Raw genomic sequence first — 20730 nt, forward strand, 5'->3', positions numbered from 1 at the left:
GCAAGATCTTGTTTTCTTGAAAATGATGAAAGCAGAATTGCACTCCACAAGCAGTGTCTAGCCCATAGCTGGACCACAAGCCCACTACTGTACAAGCAGTGTCACAACACATTACAAAGGGGGGGGGGGGCTTGTGCAATGCTGCTTTCATGAACCCCTCCAGGACTGAGGGATAATAAATAATAGGACTGAGTCCTATTATTTTAAAAAAAATGAAAAATTATTTTCATACCCTAAAGTGTAGGGTATGAACAGCATACATACTTGATTTTGAAAGGTCTCATGCAAGAACTTTTGCAGACAGGAGAGGCTGATGTACACAGCAAAGTTGTGATTTTTTTAAATGTGCTCATATATTTGAAAAATTAATGCAGATGGACTGATACCTATATTGGCTATGTAATTTGTAAGACACAATCTGGTTACTGAATTAACCCATTTTCTGGTTTTGAACAAGACATTGAACCTTAAACATCAAACAGGCAAGGTTCACACAGTATGCTAAAACAAAACAAGAACCCATCTCTCCTGCTGAAATAATTGTGAATGGTTTCTGTCAGATGTGGGATGCAGAAATTGCTTGAGAGGTGTGACTTTTGCTGTGCTAAAACCTCCTTTGGAAAGGCTCAAGAGATGGATAGATAGAGAGTGTGGGTGGGATGTTGGGTAAGATCCTGCCTCCAAACAAGGGGCTGAGTGGAGAATGTTTTGGCCTCTTTCAGCTCCATGACTCTGTTAAACTAAGCTTTCCCTTCGTATTATATGACTGTATAATATTGTCTCTTAATATAACTCCTGTTGCTACCTCAAACTGAAACAGGGAGCTATGATTTTTAAGCTGCATTTTGATCGATTTGGGAATACCTTGGAAGCTTACCAATGATCTTTTTCATGAGCAGGAAAGACAAACTTCCCTGAAAGACAGTTTGTTCACTAACTATTGAGTTGCAGAGGACTGTGGGGAGGTTTGAAAGTGTACGCTCGCTTCCACGTTCATGAAAGCAGTCCAGGAGAGCCCAGCAGGCTTAGCCAGGGCTCAGCGCTAACCAACTTTTCTTCAGAATATATTCCAGAATTTATAAGGCACTGGAGTTTCATGGCAGGCAAAATCATGCAAAGAGAGTTCATCGAAAGGAAAAGACTGAAAGCTGAAGTGCTGCAAACAAAATTTGTGCCACGATTTTATATCTGTGCATCTCTTTGGAGAAACAGCTTGCACTTTCTTGCCTGCTTCAAAACTGCACCACGCTAGGAGCTCTTTTCTTTCAGCGTTCCTGCCAGTTCCTCTCATCTTCTGCAGCCAGTAGCTTTTCACCCCTTCGCTTTCCTTCTTCAGGTTGCTTTCCATGCCAGGCCTTTGGCTCGGCTCCCTATCCCTTAATCTGACTCCTACAGACTTGGCAAGTTCAAGGTGACTTGTTCAAATCAAGACAACTTTCTGCCTCTTTCTCCACCCACTTTCTCTCTGCCGGCTTCTCCTGGACCAATCGGGAAACTTTCAAGGCTGGGTTTGAAGGGCTCCTCCCCCCCCGAAGTGCAAAATTACACGTTTCTTTCCTAAGCCTTGCTGTAAACAACCTGAGCCCTTTGCTTTCATGTAAGTAGCATTTTTTTTTTTAGAAAGGAGGGCCATTGCTTGCTCAGCAGAATTAAGAGGGCTGTTCAGAAAATGTGGCTGGCTTCCAGTTCATTTGGTGCTTTTGCATCTATGTGACTGAAGGACTTCTCTGATCCTTCTCTCGTCTACACAGTCAGGAGGTAGCTGGCACTGACGTCCAAAATTGCAACAGACACGACCATACTGTAAGTTGCTGGGAGTTTAAATTCAGGGAGTGTATTTCGATTTCCTTTCTTTTCTTCTTTTTTTTCCCCTCAGATTTTGTGGCTTCTTCAAACTGACAGCTAACGCAGAGAATTGCCTTCCAGACCCCTCTGCTGGTTGATACTGTTTTTGCAGTGGTGCTGGAAGAGGTGATAGGCCTTTTTGTAATGCACAATGAATGAATGATGCAATCCCAAAGAGGGAAAGCATCAGCATCTCAGTCCGGAGCAGAAGGTTGCTCTGTTTGTATACCAGATAGCACGCATCGTTCTGAGGCTCCTTTCCCTCCATTAAAAGGTTTTTAAAAATACAGGACAGGCTGCATCCAATCATCAACACTTGCTTCAGTGGAAATTAGTTTCAAGTAAATCTGTCAAGGATTGCTGGCTGCACCACTTCTTATGAAGAGCCCTGCTGGATTACCCTCCAGGTAAGACAGACCGTCTAGTCCAGCAGCCGGCTTTCCACAGTGGCCAGTCAGATCCTTCAAGGAAGCCGAGGCACAGGGTATGAAAGTGCCGTCTGGTTCACACTGGGTGCTTAGGCAGATCCGCTGCTGAACTTGGGGGTTCCATTTTGCTCTCATTGGTAATCACCCCCAATAGGCCTATTTATAAACAATTTGACCACCATTTTGAAAGCATTTCAAGCTTCTATTTTTAAAGCAATGTTTTCATTTTGAAAAGCAACTTAAGCCAATGTTGCATATTCTGATGTTGAAGAAATGATTTGTTTTGCCAGGCGAAAATAATGCCCGATTCTGTGGAGTTAGAAAACATACCTTCGTTTTTACTAAACAAAGTATTGAGTGTGGTTATCTGAAAGGAACCAAAACAATGTGCAAATGAAAGGAAGTCTTTAAAAAAAGAAAAAAGAAAGAAAAGCACAACCTTTCAGATCCCGTTATGTAAATGGCCTTCAGTTTATCTGGGCTGCAGTTCTGCAATCAGTTCTGTACATAGAAACCCCTTGGGTTTAGTGTAAAACTGTAATGTAACTTTATTTAGGATTGCAGCATTTGTATCAAGCAAAATTCCCACTGCTGTTTGCCTTCTGCAGCATTTCCAGTATAGAGGCCAGTGTCCTGAGCCGAAGAACAGTTCAGCAAGAGTACAAAAGAAAAATTCCAAATAACCTAGGAGTCACAGACGGGGCATGGAATTCACATATACTGATTCCTGAGACCCTCCAAAGCTCTTGCAATTCACTGTCTTTATAGAGAGAGTCTGCTTGCCTGTCAGTTGGGACGTCCCCCCACCAGGCCAAGAAACTGGGAGCTTTTCTTTTTAACAAATACCGAAGCTGTTTATTGCTCCAGGTAGCAGATTCCACAGATGATGCTCCCAGTCCCTGATGGAATCCCATTATATTTCCACATTTCGTGTCTATTTTTTAAAGGTAGAAGAAAGGAGGAATTGGATTCCAATGCAGAGGAAACTGGGATCCTTAAAAATGTGCTGTCGTCACTGATGTACTTAATGAGATTAGTGCTGCTGATATTTTTTATTTTATTATTTTCATTATTCGTACTTCGCCTATAGGCAAAGAATTCTAAAAATTCTCAAGAAAGCTGACGCGAAATAGCCGCAGATCTATAAAAAAATAATATTGACAAAAATGCTGCTTAAAATTGCTGCTTTAAATTTTTTAAAAAACATATTAACCCAACTTTATTTTTCTTATTGGTGATTAGGGTGAACTGCTTTGCATAAAATAAAAACAAAACAGATTTTTGAAACTGCTGGTTCAAGTTCCTTGCTTTAAAAAGGATGATTCACCATTGTCAACAGTTTTTTGTTGTTGTTTGTTTGTTTGTTTAATCTTTAAGATCTAGGGCTGGCCTGTTTAGGCGAGTTCTCCCAGCCATTTCTCTCAAAGCCAGGACTCTCTCCCTAAAAAGATATTCTAGACTCACCTGTTACTTGCCTATTATCAGCCGAGGTGGGCAAAAAGCAAGCAGATAAGTGGAGGGTTGCACATTTTCTCAGGCTACGATGCTTGAAGTCCCTGAGCAGGGGCGCAGCAACAAGGCCTTTGTCTCTTCTTGGCATGGCCCAGTTCCCTTCTGTTCAGATATGGGGTCTTGCCAATGGCATCTCCAGGAAGTAACTGTTACTAAAGGTCAACCTATTGTGTGCTGAAATAGGCAAAGCGCAAATGATAGAAGGCTCAAAGCAAGAACCAAGCAAGGAAGATGGCATACTAGCAGGTTCCATAAAGAATATTGGTGGGTTTACATATCCCACCAGTGTTCACATTCACATGATTATTAGTTTTACTATGCTTTGTTCAACAAGCCATGGCCAGCTTTATACATAATTCTGTGTGACTCTTGATTCCAGAGTCATAAGATACTTTGAAGAGGAGGCCGCTTCGAATTCTTGCATTAGGCATTGGTAGATCCTGACAGCAATTTCTACTGCCTTTTGTTGCTCCACTGCTGCCCACAGGGTCTTTATTTTTATTTTTATTTTTTTCAGTTCCAAAGGGGGAAAGCAAATATTAATTCCCCATCACCATGAGAAACGGAGCAAGAGGAAAAAAGCCTGCATGTTTACTCCCTCTTAATTTTAGACTTAAGTGGAAATAGAGGAAGGGTAGGGAGAATCAGTTAAGAAAGCATGAATAGAAGCAACCAAGTCATGTGTGCTTCAGTTCAAATGGGATTAAATGCAATTGTAGAAATACAAAAGGTCTTTCAATGCCTATTATAGCTATAACAACTCATAAAGTAGAACATCCATCAGAGTACTGAGGACAGTATTTTTTAGTACAGCCTAAATATATAAAAATAGCCTTTTCTCCCATGAAGCTCACCATTAAAATTTTTACTGCTGGGGAGAAAACACAGGGAGGAGATTGAGATGACAAAGGGATGCATGAAAAACTGTAATATATCCTCATGTATTCATACTGATTTACATCCTGCTCTATTGCATTCCCTCAAAGTGGCACAAACAAGATTAGAAATGTTCAAATAAAAACAATACACCCCCAAATTAAACCATTGGCAACCAAAGGCAATTTAAAAGGCATAATATTAAATGTTAATATATGATAATAATATTGATAATAGTAATATATTGTTTAATATAATAATATAATATTTTGTCATTGAAAAGACAATAAAGAAGGTGCTCATGTTGCAAGAGAATCCCACCATCTGAGTATCATTACTGAATTGTCCCAATGAAGCTTAAAGCCCCATTGAATTAGTGGGACTTATTTCTGAGTAGGGATTATTTGGGTCTGGCTGTCTAAAGCCAAGATCTGGTGACGCTGCTGCATTTTTCTCTTGCTGCCTCTATTCTCCAACTGTTCTTTTCTGGATATATCATATTCTTGACCTGCTCCTTGCTTCTGTGTCTGTTGGATTTTCGTCCTGTGGTTGCCTTGTCTTCTTTCATTCCCAGCAATAGCTGGAAAACAGTGAAGCCACCTCGCTGGACTGCTGTTCCAAATCTGAAAGAGAGAGGGGGACCTCTCTTCCATGAGGAGAGAGAGAAATGCTTTCCTGATGTCACACAAAGTCCACTTTTCAAAGAAGAACGGCATTTCCATCGCATATGAACTGAACACTGTGAAGCAATCTTTATGCTTCTAGCGCCAGAGTCAGGTTATCACTGATCCTTTAAACTTACTTCATTTTCAGCTTGATGCCATTTTTTATTCTGGTTGCCCTTGAACTTTAGCACTAGCACCATAGCAAAGAAATTTTTCCATTTCCTATTGCTGAGGCTGTAGTCAGTTATCCAAGTCACTCCACCTTCTCTCTGTTGCCCAATGCCAAAACAGCTGCTTGTCACACCCACAATGTTCCAGCCTGCTGGATAGGGTCTTCAGCAGTCACAGAGTCGGTTCTTCTGTTCTGAGAGCTGACTTCCAATAGAAGTGGATAAAAATGCTAACTAAATCACATGCCTATTTTTATTACTTTGGCAATGATCCCTTCCATGCTATAATTTATTCATTTATTTAGAGCATTGATATCTGTATCTACAGCCAAAAAGACATCCAGAACCGCTTACGCAAAGTGATTAATAATTAGACAGTCCATGTCTTCAGGCTCAACATTTAAAGAACAAAAGATACAAGAAAATCAGAGGACCCCTCCCCCATCAGGGTGGTAGTTCATTGTTTTAGTTTCCTTAAATCATAGTCTGCAAATATTTGTAAAATGCTGTACCAGATAAAAGAATAAATGAAAAGAATCAACTGAGCATCACCTGGGTAGCCCTAAACCAAAACTAGTTCACCATTCAAGGAAGTTGTCCAGGGTTGCTTGTTTTTGCAGCTCCAGTGAAGCAGCAAAACTGAAGCTTTACTCAATTCCCGGTAGCTTTAGGACATGGTTGTGAAGTAGTATTTGGTTAGGGTTAGTGGTTTATCTGCTCTGATATATAGCTTAGCTTATTGCACATAAGCCAATTATAGTTTATTTGGAAAACAGTAATCAAGCAGACCATGACTTTGCATATTTTATGAACACAGCTGTTAGTCATTCTTTGTAACAAAACTCCAAGCTATGTGTTACGTTATATAACTGCTTATTATTTTTCAAATAGTAGTCACTTGAAGGAGCCTTAAACGAAAGCATTGCCCTTTCCTGCCACCTTTGAAGCTTGCCGTGAAAGGAAGAGTGACAAACTCTACAATTTAAAACATATGTACTCCTTAAAGGCACTCAAACATTAAAGTATACTTTGACCCTAAGGCTGCAGTGCCATGCACATGACTTGGGATTTATCCCTTCAGATATGGGTGTGGTTGGAGCCCACAGTTGCAGTCCCCTTGCATATTTACCTAAATTTAAGAGCTTCTAATTCAAGGACTCTGAACACCACTAATCAAAAATATCCTGCAGCTCTCTTCTCTTTCCCTCTTTAGCTGTTGTTTGTTTGTTTGTTTGTTTTCTGACGAGAAAAATGATAGAAGAAATGGAGAAAACCTATGGGAAAGTTATGAATGGGGGTAATAACATCTGGATCTCTTCTGAAAATTCTATGAATGAGGCAGGGCAATTATAATAAAAGCTTCGTCTGAAATCTCCCTAAATCCCACAGAACTTGGTGAGACTGACTTCTGAGAAGAGTTCTGCATGTCAAATTGTTGGAAGATTTTCTTTTTCTTTTTAGCTAGTGTGAACTTGTTGCATTGGTTTTATGGGCCTTACACTCCAGTCCCCTAAATGCCAATGCAGAGAGAAGCCCGTGTGAGTGCAGTGCTACTAACTCCATGTAAATTTGTAAGATCGCAATTCTGTTATGAGACACTTGGCTTATTTCACTAGTTTTATCTTGAAAATATTTTCAGACATAATAAACAACATGAACTACATTTGGAGTGCTTAAGGCTGTGAAGATCCATTTAAATTGTGACAAAATCTCAGAAGCAGAGAAGTGGGAGTTTTTCCAGAGATCAAGATCAAGACCTGTAAATAGCTATTTGCATATTTCCTGTAGGCAAACAAGCCCAAGAACAAAGGGCTGCATTTGCATACGTTTTTCTGTATACAGCAGTCAGTTCATAGGAAAACAACATCATCTGCATTAGCTTTCCAAAAAAGTGTACGTTTCTAAAATGAGGAGGACTTTGCTTTTAGATTTCTTAAAGTCCCAGCCTCTGCGGTGCAAGATCTTATCCCTGACTAGGAGATGATCCGAAGAGGCCTGACCCAAGCCTGGAGGGGAGCCTGCCTGGAAACCCCACTGCGTGCCGCCATGAGCTCAATCATGTAAGAGAGGGTGGATATGCAAAAGCAAAGTAGCCCCAAGCATTCCTCCTAAGTGGTGAGGAAAGACACTCTTCATTTCCTAAAGCTTGCTCTCTTGGTTTCATTGTATGATGTCCCTCTGACAATGTGCATAGACCATGGCTTACGCCAGAGGTAGGTATGCAGCCTCTGAAACCCCTTTTTGGGATACTGGAGAGGCCAACCAAGATGGTGCTGCTGGACATCAGTCTTGAACCACCCAATAAATCCCTGCAATTTCCTATCAGTTTCCTGCAGGGAACTGATAAGAATAGATGCGTTATGTATCTGCTAGGCTCATACACCTATAAAAGGGTTAACAGCCTCCCAACCAATTAAAGAGGGGATCCAGCTCCAAAACCTATCCCTCTGGAGAGATCATTAAGTACTCCCAATTTCCCACATCAGCTGCTCACACAGCAACAACAGCAAGTCAGCATGTCATGTTTCAGATTTCCACAAAGTCTCATTCTTGGGCACCCTTGGGAAACTAAATTTCCCATCTTCAGGTGCAGTTGGACTAGGCGTTCTGGCATATCTGTTTGCCATTCCTCCCTCTTTCATAGCCAGCTGTGATCTAAAAGCGCTCCCTTCCTTAGAGGGTCTGAAAAGCCTCTAATGTCCAAAGTTAGCCCATCTGGTGGGGAACATTGGCTTGGGCCTCTGTCAACATCCAAGAAGTATGTTTACCATGTCTGGAAACACTATTGGAGCAAAGACTGTCTTTTCAGGAGCATGCTAAACTAAAATGGAATGGATTGCTACAGAGCTCTTTTTGTCATTTCTTTTACCCACTGCAGCTCTCTGGAGCTGAAAAAAAAAGTGGCCACCAGGCATCAGCAAGTTGCCCATCTCAGATTTATGGCATAGGTGGACAGTCCAGAGGACATACACCAATCCCATGAGGCTTTGGTACAGCCCATGAAATGCCATCTTGATTGGCTGCCCAAAACTGGAATCAGAGCTTGTTTTCTACAGCAAACCACCTACTGCTGCATTTTAGTGGTAAGCTGTTTTGAAATTTCTGTATAATTGTGGTTAGAAAAAAAGGAGCTGACAAATAGCCATGTTCACTTTTTAGGTCAGCATTCAGTACCTCACAGAAATCCTGAAAAAAGAAAAAAGAAAACAAAGAGGGGGAGGTCCTACCTGTTTATGCCAGGTTTTTGAAAGATGGCACTTTTGAGTGCCAAGATACCCATAACTCCCCTAGACAGCATCTTCAGAACTCCAACTTTAAAGAAAATTAAAGATAGTCACAATCTTATACGATTGTCAGATCTTGTTAGATTTCGTGTACTTACATGAAGTTTGAGAGATTTCAAATGAGGATGTCAAATCTAGTGATCTCTCAAAATTTCAGCAGTTTAAAAAAATCTGTGGTCTTAAAAGGTCGCCTACCCTTTGTTTATTCTTACTAGAATTTTCATTTTAAAAAATATAATAATTTCAGCTGAAAAGAATTTGACTAGTTTCCCTAAGTGGCTCATTTTTTCCAAGAATGATCAGATTTATGTTTATAAAGCTTCTCCCCAACTACCAGTGTGGGCCAGTAAAATGCCATTGCATGGCAAACACATATTTTCCTTTATCACAAAATGGCCTTGTTGCAATCCAGCCTTGATCAGCAGGTATTACATCATGATTCTGAGACATGGTGACGCAGGCAACTTGGTGCAGCCTGGCAGGATGTCCCAGTCAAAATTGGCCAAGTGACATGAGGTTGAATTCTGGTTGGATGTTTATCCTTTCATTGTGCCTGGAAAAAAACAGCTGGATGTACTCCAAAGCTGTGAGCACGTGCCTTTTTCATGGCATTGTGCAACAATGCGTCATGTTGCACGGTGTTCCAACCTGCCCCAGAGTCAAAGCTCTCTCTTCTGCCTTCTCTGGCTTAGAACAAACAGGCAGTTTGGAAGCCATCAGCAAGTCAAGGCTACTACTGAGCCAATGTGAAGCTCTGTTTTCTTAGCATGTTCCTAGAGCCTGTCCTGTTAGCATAATTGCCTCTTCTCATATTCTGACCACATCCAAACCACAAGCTTAAAGCAGACAGCTTTAATTAATAATCACATCCTACCAGGAAGTTCTGGGATCTATAGTATGTGTCTTCTCTATGTCAGAGTGAAGTTTGTAGGATTCTTCATGTTTAGCCATCACCATTACTGGTATAAAAGCTAGTCTATGTTTATATTGTAAAATGTTGTTATGCCAGGGTGTCATGAAACGAAAGGCAATGGAAACCTCTAAAATATTCTAAGGTACAAGCTAAGTTTGGGCACTTCCTCATATCCCACTAACTGGTTGGAAGATGCTTCGCTAACTGTTGTTTAATGACCCGTCCTGATGATGCAGCCTTCTTCTCAACCCTAGCCCATCCATGAGGCCATCTAACTTTGCTTTGATCTGATCTGATGTGAAAGTGGTGTTCCCCATCTTCTCCTGATAAGCCCTGCTATGTGCACAATATGTGGCACATCAATGGCAATTAACAGTGATGGCATGGCAGGGTCCAGGATCTATCCAGCTCCTACTGGCTGCTTGCAGCTGCTGCAGACAGGAGCCTTCCCCTCCAGTTGCCAACATCTCTTTCCATTGCCACTTTGGCCTGGCCAGTAGGAATGATCAGGCATCTGTGGTTGCCTCAGCCAGCACAGAGTCTTAAGAAGCATGTAGAAAAAAATTAATAGAACATATTTGTGGGAAAGAGGGCAGGGCAATTTTTCACACTTAGGAGACAATACAAGTCACTCATTCACTATATGAAAGGTCCCAATTTGCATATTTGGAGGCTTAGTGTCCCTTCTTCATCCAACAATAAAACCAACAGATAATGCCAAAATGAGTCATTTTTTTCATCTACTTTTTTTTTCTTAAACCAACTTGTCTGATGAAAAGCTCTCACTTTCTTTTCACCTAGGAAACTCTCACTACATCTATGGGAGATTAGCTAAGGGGACAGAATGAATTTATACTTTGTGCCACTTCACATACTGGAGGAAAGCACATTAAACTAGCTATCTGGGTGGGCCCATTGAGCCAATTATTCTGAAGTCCACATCAATTTTTGTAAGAAGTAGAGCTAGCATATATAGGCTGCAAAAGTCTGGATGATGACAGCAAAAAGTTAGATTTTTCTGCATCATTTGCTCCCATCCAATGGCTATCAGAATTCTTCACTACAATTCAACTCACTAAATATCTGGGCCTTGCAGAGTAGATCCAAAAACTTCAGAGGTGTGAGACAGAAAATCCTCCACGGGGATCTTGTATAGTTCCCATTCTTGTGACTGAGTGCATCTTCAGGACTTTCCCCCATGGATCCAATCTTGATCCAGTTATTTACTATCACTATATATAGTAATGTCCCATCCCAGTCACTGAAGAAAAACCCTTGTTTTTTCCTCAGGGTGCTGGTTCTTCCCCTTCCCTGAAATTATACCCTTTAACACCTCCTTTTTCACTTTCCTCTTGTCCTTTGGTTTAAACTTTAAGACTTTGTTTTCATTCCCTGGGATATCAACAATGATTATTTCCTTTCTCTTCAGTGCAATTTAAGATGGATTTTTTTAGTGTTCCATTGTATTTATGTCAAGAACTCTGAGTACCAATTGATGGTGCCCTTGAGAGGGAGCAAGGCTGTATATATGAAGGAGATATTTCAATTAAAACCATCACCGAAGGTGATTATTTTTATTCAAGAGGTAACATTGATTTTGTGGAATTTTTTTTTATAGCAAAGAGCAAGATAGATGGCCATTCCTGGAGGAAAAATCCTTCTCTTTAGTAAGTTCTGTGTGTGCCATATCTCAGATGGACTGTTTCAGTGAGGAGCTTTAGGAATGGTTAACTCAGCAGGGGGGCCAACCTTGACTGTCTGCCCATTTCTCTGCTGCCCCTGAAGCCAGCAAATCAGCAGCTTCCTCTACCCTCCTCCTCCACTCCCTTTTCTGCTCAAAAAGGAGTTGCGGCATTCGCTGCCCCCTCTCAACAGAGGGCTTTCAGCCACAGACCTGCTTCTAAGATGGCCCAACTCAGGGTACAGGCAGGCGACCTCCAGAATGACTTGATCTTTCTTTCACATAACAGAAAGGTCCCCAAAAGGATGTCTTCTGTCATGGAAGTGAAGGAAATCTTCCTCAATGCTGACGCTGTTTGCTTTGATGTGGACAGCACGGTCATTAGAGAAGAGGGCATTGACGAACTGGCAAAATTCTGTGGTGTTGGAGATGCAGTGGCAGAAATGTAAGTATAGTCATGGCTTGCTTGATTCTCCTGAGAAGAAAGAGCAGGTGTGGAGATTTGTTCTCCCAAACATCTGGGTGTTCAGCAATATCTTTGGCCTGAATCTGAGAAGTCCAAAGCCACTGGGCTGTATGTGATGGCAACTAACTGGGAAGCTCTTATCAACTGAAAGATAATTGGCTGTTCCCCTCCACACATGAGCACTTACTTTCAGATGATCATGAGCCACAATAGAGGTATATGGCAAAGGAGCTAATAAGAATGTGTTAAGATGAGCCATTTTTAAGGACATTTTTATAAAAATGTGCAAGCCTGTGTCATCACCATGAGGTGACAGCATTAGTTGCCTTGCCTTAATGCATCCTTGTAGGAATGGAGCCTCTTCAGCTATCCAGCATCTGATGCTCTACTGTGGAGGGTATCAGAACAGTTTGGGTAAATCTTGCAGGAGTCTAAAAAAACTGCCTAGTGAACATCTGTTTATAGAGGCTATAATCCATGTATTTTAATTTAGTTTAAATTTTATTAAATATATTAAATATATAGGTTTAATGTTTGGGGCTCATGGTTGCCCATCTAAGGTCCTGGATGAGAGCTGCTTAGTTTTATCATGTTTGGTCAGCTCATGTCCTGAATCCTCTAATGAGGCTTCTTGAGCAGAGAATTGTCAGCAAGCATCTAACAAGCATATGCATATCAGGACTATTTCTAGCCTGAGAAACCAGTTTGGCACTCAACTTTAAAACAAATGATAGGCACTCAAGTCTCCTTGATGGAAGGCAGGAAAATTAAGGCAGCTTGCTTCCCTTTTCCTGGATTAAACACTGCTTTAAATGTATTGATGCCTTTTGAGTTCACCTACTATCTCACTGAGCAGATTGGAAAGGTGCTACATGGCACAACTAGAACCCTGCTAACCTTTGTCTCTAATACCTTAAGGCCTTTAGCAATGTGGCAGGCTCTGTCTTTTGCTTCGCTTCAATTTGACTTATAAAGGGTGCTGTGTGAGTCCAAATTTTGCCTATGCTTTTGCTCACTCTGGCATTTCCCTAAGTATTGCAGAGAAAATTATCACAGAGTCTGTATGTGCAAAGGTGAAAAGACAATTGATGTAGCTCTGTGATTAAAAAAAAGTGCTTGTACAGTTTCATTACCAGTCCAAGGCCTTTACACCTGATGCCTTAAGTACAGCATTCAGTATCTGTGTGAATTTGAGGTTTTTGGGATACTATAGTTGCTATCTTGAGAGATTCAAGTAAGCCTCCTGTAAGATGAGTTACTTCCATAATGACATGTTGGACTGGGACACTGGATCTTTGAGTATCTCTGGCATAATTTTACTGTACAGTACAGTTTAGAAACCAGGGCTATGCATCAATGATAAACTTTTAGAACAGCTATGTTGTAAACGAAAGGTCAACATCTGGCATCTCCAGGACCAAGCCTAAACTCTGAGAGATTCTGTTGGATCCTCTGGTTGCCCAAGCCAGAACACAGTGTGAATTGACAGTGGATGTGAAGCTCTTCTGGCTGGTCATCCTTCATGCCTGTTCAAAGTAGTTGCTGGCCACAGCTGCACAGCTGTTATTGCCTCTGGTACTTGTGTATTTTTCCACTGTCCTTTTGCTACTTCTGGTTAAACCAGCCATGCAAGTTCCTGTAATTCTTTTAAATAATAAAAGAGAAATGCCAGCCTGCATTGGGTGTAGTTGAGAAAGTATTTAACACAGTTGTGGTACAAGAACACAGGGCATTTCCCAGGTATTTAGACACAATTACGCTGCATAACCATAAGAACCTAAGATACAGATAGTCTATAGACAAAGTGGTGTAGTCCAGCATTCTCCTTTTCAACAGTGAGTGGCTGGAAAGTGACAAACAGGACGTAAAGGGAAGCAAAACACTTTGTTTCTATATGAACTCTCCTCATCCCTACAAGATTCTTACATGTAAATTTCCTCTGAGCCTCTTAAATGACAGGTTCATTTAGCATCCTCCTCCTCCATGAATGTGTTTCATTTCCTTTAAAAACCACATAAGGACCAAACTAGAAATGCCATTCATTCTGTGTTTGCAATGAAAATGAGAAGTTTTTAACACTGAAATAGCAGCTGCAGGTGATTGGGACTGAGGCAACATGCACAGAGGGTTTGTCCAAAGTGTTATTTGGCCCAGAAAAACAACAACAACTTAGCATTAGTGAACACCAGGTCCCAGCTTTGAAAAGCAGCTTGAAAAAGTCAGTAGTCAGTAGTCCTCTTTATGGTTTCCAGAAGCATGTATTTGACCACTATGGGAAGCAGACTGCCCTAGACAGTATGATTTGATAAAATAGGGAGCCCTTATTATCTTATAATATTAGATCACAGAGTGAATTTTTAGTGGGTTTCCACAATGTATTATTTTAGTTTATCAGGTTTGTGTATTGGAGCACCTCAGGGGGTTCTTCTGCTCTCCTTAAAAGCCTTATACAAATTTCTCTGAATCTCATTTTAGGACTCGCAGAGCTATGGGAGGTTCAGTAACGTTCAAGGCAGCTTTAACTGCACGGCTAGGCCTCATACGACCTTCCTATGAACAAGTGCAGAAATTAATATCAGAGCATCCACCCCAGTTAACGCCAGGAATAAGGTAAGATACATTAGGAATAGTTGTGTTATGCAGGATTCCTGAAGCATATTTTTCTCATGGAGGTTGTCACAGGGACTTCCTGTGTGTTCCCAGAATTTTATGAAAAACCCAGTACAACAACACTGGACTGGGACTTGGACCTTTGAGTTGTATTCTTTTTGTGTTGTTTACCATTTATTAAGACAACCCATCGAAGCATGCAATCTGCTTTTGAATTCAGGCAAGGTCATATCTGCTCCCCTCCTTTCTCACGCCCATTGCCACTTGAGATTAAAAGCCATTGCAATAAAACTACTTTTTCCTGTACTCAAGACTGCAGCCGAACTTTGCTGTAGCTGCTTGTTTTCAAACTATAATGTGGAATTTGGATTCTGATCTGGAGTTTTCCATTTTTGATGTAACAGCATTCCCTGAGTCAGAGCTGGTGAACGATTTGGGTTCCTCCTGTACTCACAGCTCCTGCTTGAGGAACAGGTGACAGCAATGGCCAGGAGGGCCTTTGCATGACTGCATCTTGTGCATGAATTGCCCCTGTTTCTAGGAGGCCCTGCTCACGGTCACTCCTGCCTTAGTCACCTCCCGGTTGGATTTCCACAGTGTACTCTACAAATGACTACCTTTGAAAACTATCCTGACACTGCAACTGGACAAGGGTGCAGCAGTGCAGGCAGTAATAGGTGCATGTTGATATGCCCATGTAACACCACTACTCTGTGAGTTGCACTGGCTCCTGAGAAGCTTCTGGGTGTGATTCAAAATGTTAGTTATCATCTATATAGCCCTACATAGGACAGGGTTGTGTTGTTTTCAGGACCACCTATCTCTTGATATATCTGACAGTCTCATAAGTACAAACAAGGTGAACATGCTCCAAGTCCTTTGTTTGAAGCAGTGTCATCTAATGGGACCTAGAAGACATGCCTTCTCTGTTGCTGCACCTGTCCTTTGGAACAAGCTCCCACTGAGGTGTGGACAGCTTTGATCCTTATCCATTCACAGAGCTGTGAAGACATTGCTTTTTTCCCATGTACTGGACCAAGATGGTAGATTAGCCAGTTCTGTTGTGAAAGTGAGCATTTGCTATGCCCAGTCTTGGCTATGTGTTGATCATGTTTTCTTATATTGGGTTTGCATTTAATTTATTTTTCTACTTTTTTTAAATTGATGTACTCCACCTAGAGTGAGTGGGACAGTCTTTATTTATTTAATAAATAAATAAACTAACCAATACTCCCTGTATATAAAATTGAGAAAAGGGTTTCCTCTTTCAAACTGGCCTTTACTCCATGTCTGGATAGTAAAACTTGGTCTCTCCCATCTTGGTTTTCTGGCTCCCCTAGAGATCTTTGCACCAGGTAGATTCCATCTCATGCTGGTCCCTTATCTTCAGTGCTTTTCTCCCGGATTATGCCATGCTCTACTTCTGAGAGTCTTGTCCTGACCCTTTATTGAATTAACAGTCCTGATATAGATCAAAACCATTCAGTCCATCTCAGATCACGAGCCAACATTGGTCTTTATTAAATCACCCATCTTCAGCAGCCACCCCTGTCTAGGTTCATCTTAGGTTGTGCCAATCATTACACCTCCTCCATTTTAGCTCTCCCTCCAGTTCTCCTTCCCAAGTTCTCTCTGTTGTTTTAAAACTCCACCTCTGATCTACCAACATCCCTCCCTCCTCCTATGAGAACATTTTCCTAGGAGGAACTAAGCTATGCTCTGTATGAGTGAACTAGCACACAGCATTTGTCTGGCTTTCTGCATTGATACACGAACAACAGCAGGAAGCCACGGCTGGACGTAAGCTGCCATAAGACATCTTGTAAATTTCATACACTCCAGATGTCTTAGTTTTCAATTTCACAATTCACAACTAAGTACAATCTTTTGTCATGCTGGCTGGGAATTATGCAAGTTTGAAATACAATTTATACAAAGGGCATTAGGTTAGGGAAGGTTATTCTGGAGGAAGATCTATGAGGAACTCTTATTTCTGATAATGCATATAGCAAACAAAATAACCTGTTTGAATGTATTTGTTCCTTTCCCCTGACCTTATGACCTCTATTTTTTTCCATAAAGAGAACTTGTCAACCGGCTCCACCAGCGAGGTGTCCAAGTCTTCTTAATCTCTGGAGGATTTCAGAGCATTGTCGAACATGTTGCCTTGCAGCTAAACATTCCAACAGCGAATGTCTTTGCCAACAGATTGAAGTTCTACTTTAATGGTAAGATTTTCCATATGATTGAACTCAGAACTGATAAGGTTGTTGACTTCCATAGGGACCAAAAATAATGATTATATCCAAAGTTACCCAGGGGACTTCCAAAACTGAGGATGAACTAGAATCTGGGTCCCCCCACTCCTACTCCAGGATGTTAACCACTACACTGTATTGCTTCTCATGAGCAGAAATGCTTTCTTGATGACTTCCGTACTAGAACTTCCTTGCTTTGGAACTCAGGAGAATAATAGCATCCTAATACAGTACTTTATAACCAGATGATACATTTCCATTGGAAATTAATAAACTTCCAAACTGTAAATGTAGATTAGAAGTGGGAACCTGTTTCAGACTGAGAGCTGCATTATCTTCTGGCATACCCGAGAAGGCAATCCAGGTTCAGAACCCAAAATGTGTGTCATACCCACATTTTACCACTTCCTCGCTGGCAGATCACTCCATTTTCATCTGTGCATGAAGAAAATGGCTACTCCTTTCTCACACATAATTCAAATTAATGCCTGTGCACTCTATGCACAAAGGGCCTTTTCTATGCACAGAGGGCCTTAACAAGCCAGCTGACAGTCTCATTGCCAATTCATACACCAAGGTTTGTGCATTTCTTACAGATCTTCTAGTGGCTTCTCACATTACACATTTAACAAAGGTGAATAGAGTATACTGTAAAACTAGTTTGTTGAACCATCTGGAAAAAGGACCTTGGGGGTTATAAACATCTGAGAGCTTTTAGTTCCTCAGGACACTTAAGCTTCTCAAGTTTCTGGATTGGCAGTTATGGGCTCCATTTACTTTTTAGAATATAAGCAGAGCTAAACATCCATTAGTCTAGCTATGCCTAACCTGACCATGTGGCTGAGAATTCTGGGAATTGTAGTCTGGAGGACTAAGGAAGGGGAAGACTGATCTAGTCCAACTTCCTGCTTTCCAAAGAAGCCAACAAGCCACAAGCTTAGCATGAAGGCAACAGGTCCCTGGCTGTTTGTATCTTCATCTGTTTACTTTCCATAAACTAGGATTCAGTGGCATATAGACTTTGTGGTTCTGTTCTACCATTATAGATAATAATTTGTGAACTACTGAGACCCTTACTAAAATCTTTTTCCCCCCTAAATCACAGTGATTTTAGCCTGTTCTTGTAGAAGGAGCTTTCCAAACCTGTTCCCCTCTGGACCATTTTGATTCGTTTTTTTGTCATAGCCCCATTTGTTGCTTGAATTGACACTCAGCTGGGAAAACAAGTTGAGGTGAAACCCTTAGACAGTAACCCTTAGTGTATCCCTGTTTAAAGAATTAAACCCAACCAGCCTTCTAGTTATGAAACATCAGTTGCCCAGATTATGCAAAAGGAGCAGCTCCTTCCAAGGGTTAAGATTTAAACTTTGCTTTGGCACATGGAAGGAGCAAGGGGTGGAGTTGCTGAGGTCAGCACATTTATAGAGAGATCAGCAGGGTCTCTTATCCACCAGCTAATAAAACACACAACTTCAAGGTTAAGATATCCTGCTAGTGATATCCCACTGATATTACAGATTTCCAGCCAGGCTCAGCTTATCTGGAACACTGAAATAAACAGGGTCACTCAAGCGTGTGGTACTTGGCTTTAGAAGAATCACTCTATTGCCAGAGGGAGAAGTATAAGCAAATGTGGAAGATCGGAATTCTTCCGCTGGCTTCTCTGACCCTTGTTCTATGTAGAAAAGGGAGGGGAGGCTGTAAGGAGAGGGAAAGTGGGGAACAGTAATTTCCCAAAGGCCTCAAATGATGGAATCAGAAGCTAAAGTGTTTGGGACCTGTTTTTAATTTCAGGATTAGTTTTGGAACTGATGAGCTAACAGTAGACATCTGAGCTCCTGAACATGTAGAAACACTGGTTTCATCTCAGAGCAAAAGGACATAGAGCGCCAGATTCATGCACTAGGATTATTAAGACAGGTAGATCAGAATCAGAATGGCATAATGGTTAAGATGTCAGCATGGCACTGGGGAGACAACAGCTCTAGACCTTCAACTCCAGAAGCTTCCTGGGTGACTTTGAGCCAGTCATTCTCTCTCAGCCCAGTTTACCTCACATGTTGTGGTGCTATGTACACTACCTTGATCCCCTGAAGGAGAAGGCAGGATATAAATCCAACAAGTAAATAAAAATAAGGTAGATTTCTACACCAGAGAACGTATTTCCCAGGCTTGAAACCTTTTGTATTGGGATTCCAACAATCGCGACGGCCCTCATTCTCTAAGGACATTTTTCTCCCTTTCTCAGACTTCTAACATCCTTGAAATTCTCCCTGGCAGTTTGGGATAGCCAGTCATGGGTCTCCCTTTGTGTGGTTTATTTAGGAGAATATGCTGGTTTTGATGAGACGCAGCCAACGGCTGAGTCAGGTGGCAAAGGACAAGTCATCAGTTACTTGAAAGAACAGTTTCAGTTTAAGAAAGTGGTTATGATTGGAGATGGAGCAACAGACATGGAAGCCTGTCCTCCCGCAGTGAGTATCAAAGATGGACGTTCCAACTGCAATTTCATTTTTCACCCTTCCTTCCATTAGTCTAGGGTAATCTGTGCTGAGTTTCCCTGATTTTATTCCCATAGCAACCCTATGAGGTTGGGATAGGCTAAGTGTGTGTCAGAGAACAAGACTGACCAAAAGTCAGCTGGGGAGCTTTCTTGGCCCCCCGTTTAAATCCAATAAACCCGCTTGGTCTACAGAAGCCAGCAGATTTGCCTGGCATATACTATAGAAAAGCTGCCTAGTCTAGCCTCCAGCCAAAAGACCGAGTCATCTGTCTTCCTTCCAGCCCTCTCCCCCCAGAGAGATTCACTTGTGCTTTCCAAACCTCAGCATTTCAAAAGCAACTTAATTTACCTATTACAGTGCAAAATCTACACACAGTTCGCAATCTCAGAGGTCATGAACCCCCAAAGCATACACAGATGAAAACGGGGACCCTTTTAAAAAATTCATCTCCCGTACCTAGCTCTCCATAAGGAACCAGGCATGATCTTCTTTCCTGGTTAATGATTATCACTCACTGTTAATTATTGCTTTTTATATCTTCCAGGGGAGGGGAAGCAAATCAGAATGAATAGGTCAGGGAGGCAGTCAGAGCATTTAGACTTGGCATTCAGAAGCAAAATCCTCGTGCAGATCATGGCCGCTAGCCTGCGTGACCACATTCAGAAGCAAATCTCTCTCCTTTATCAGATCATGTGGACGACAGAATAAAGGAGGGCAGTGCATGGCTCCTGGGTAGGAAAGAGACAGTGCTAGGCTGGCTGAAAGAGGTTATTTCAGAATCACTCCCTCCAAAGGATTTTTAGCACTGGCACTTCATCACAGAGCGCTGGTGCAGGGCAACTAAGGAAGAAAGATACTGAAAGGCAAAAAAACCAAAAGGAGCTTGGTAGCACCTTTTCTGACCAACACATTTTGTTAAAAGGCATTCGCTTTAATAAAATCGGTTAGTCGGAACTAACTCCTTCTTGCTTTTGGCCACCATAGACTAACACAGCTCTCCTCCTACAATGTCTAACCAGAGGAAGCACCAAGACAGAAAGGCAGGAATTCTGCAAGTGTTGAGGAATGTGCCTGATAGATAGCTTCGTTCTCTGAGACATCCGTATTCCCAAATTATCTAACCCTTCAGGCCTAGGGACAGCTGGTAAAACTGAAAAAAACATTCCGTCTTGCAGTTCAGAAATGCTGCTTTTTCCATAGCCTTAGTTCAGGTTGCTACCAGTGGGTGAGGACACCCTTCCGTTTGGTCCATGACTTGTGAACTCTGAGATGGACTTTTGTGGGGAGGAAGAATAAGCCCCAGCTTGTCTGTTTCTCTTTGCCCAGGACTGTTTCATCGGCTTCGGAGGCAACGTTGTACGGAAACAAGTAAAGGAAAAATCAAAGTGGTACATCACTCATTTTGACGAGCTGCTGAAAGAACTGGAAGAACGATAAATTATTAACTAGGCTTATTTTATTAACACTTATTGTAGGTAGATTTATAATTATGCAATTACACATATTGTTATTTGCAAA

At 41.5% G+C, this 20730-nt stretch overlaps 1 protein-coding gene across 2 annotated transcripts; it reads left to right on the top strand.

Annotated features, from left to right (window-relative positions):
• Positions 1-1634: 1634 nt before the first annotated feature.
• PSPH (phosphoserine phosphatase) lies at positions 1635-20730 on the top strand. Of its 2 annotated transcripts, XM_063298649.1 has the most exons (7): positions 1635-1803; positions 7425-7556; positions 11664-11819; positions 14316-14450; positions 16533-16678; positions 19034-19182; positions 20539-20730. In XM_063298649.1, exons 2-7 carry the CDS (start codon positions 7477-7479, stop codon positions 20647-20649), a joined length of 777 nt encoding a protein of 258 aa, XP_063154719.1. In that variant the 5' UTR covers positions 1635-1803; positions 7425-7476; the 3' UTR covers positions 20650-20730. The 2 variants fall into 2 exon arrangements, with proteins under 2 accessions (XP_063154719.1, XP_063154728.1); XM_063298658.1 differs by lacking the exon at positions 7425-7556.

Source organism: Candoia aspera, chromosome 1 (assembly GCF_035149785.1).
Source record: "Candoia aspera isolate rCanAsp1 chromosome 1, rCanAsp1.hap2, whole genome shotgun sequence".
NCBI lineage: Eukaryota > Metazoa > Chordata > Lepidosauria > Squamata > Boidae > Candoia > Candoia aspera.

Bases quoted from the DNA above. Each gene is read 5' to 3' on its own strand.
- PSPH (XM_063298649.1), top strand. From the start codon at position 7,477: ATGATCCGAAGAGGCCTGACCCAAGCCTGGAGGGGAGCCTGCCTGGAA. The intron at 14,451-16,532 runs GTAAGATACATT...TTTTCCATAAAG, and splicing joins CAGTTAACGCCAGGAATAAG to AGAACTTGTCAACCGGCTCC. The intron at 19,183-20,538 runs GTGAGTATCAAA...CTCTTTGCCCAG, and splicing joins TGGAAGCCTGTCCTCCCGCA to GACTGTTTCATCGGCTTCGG.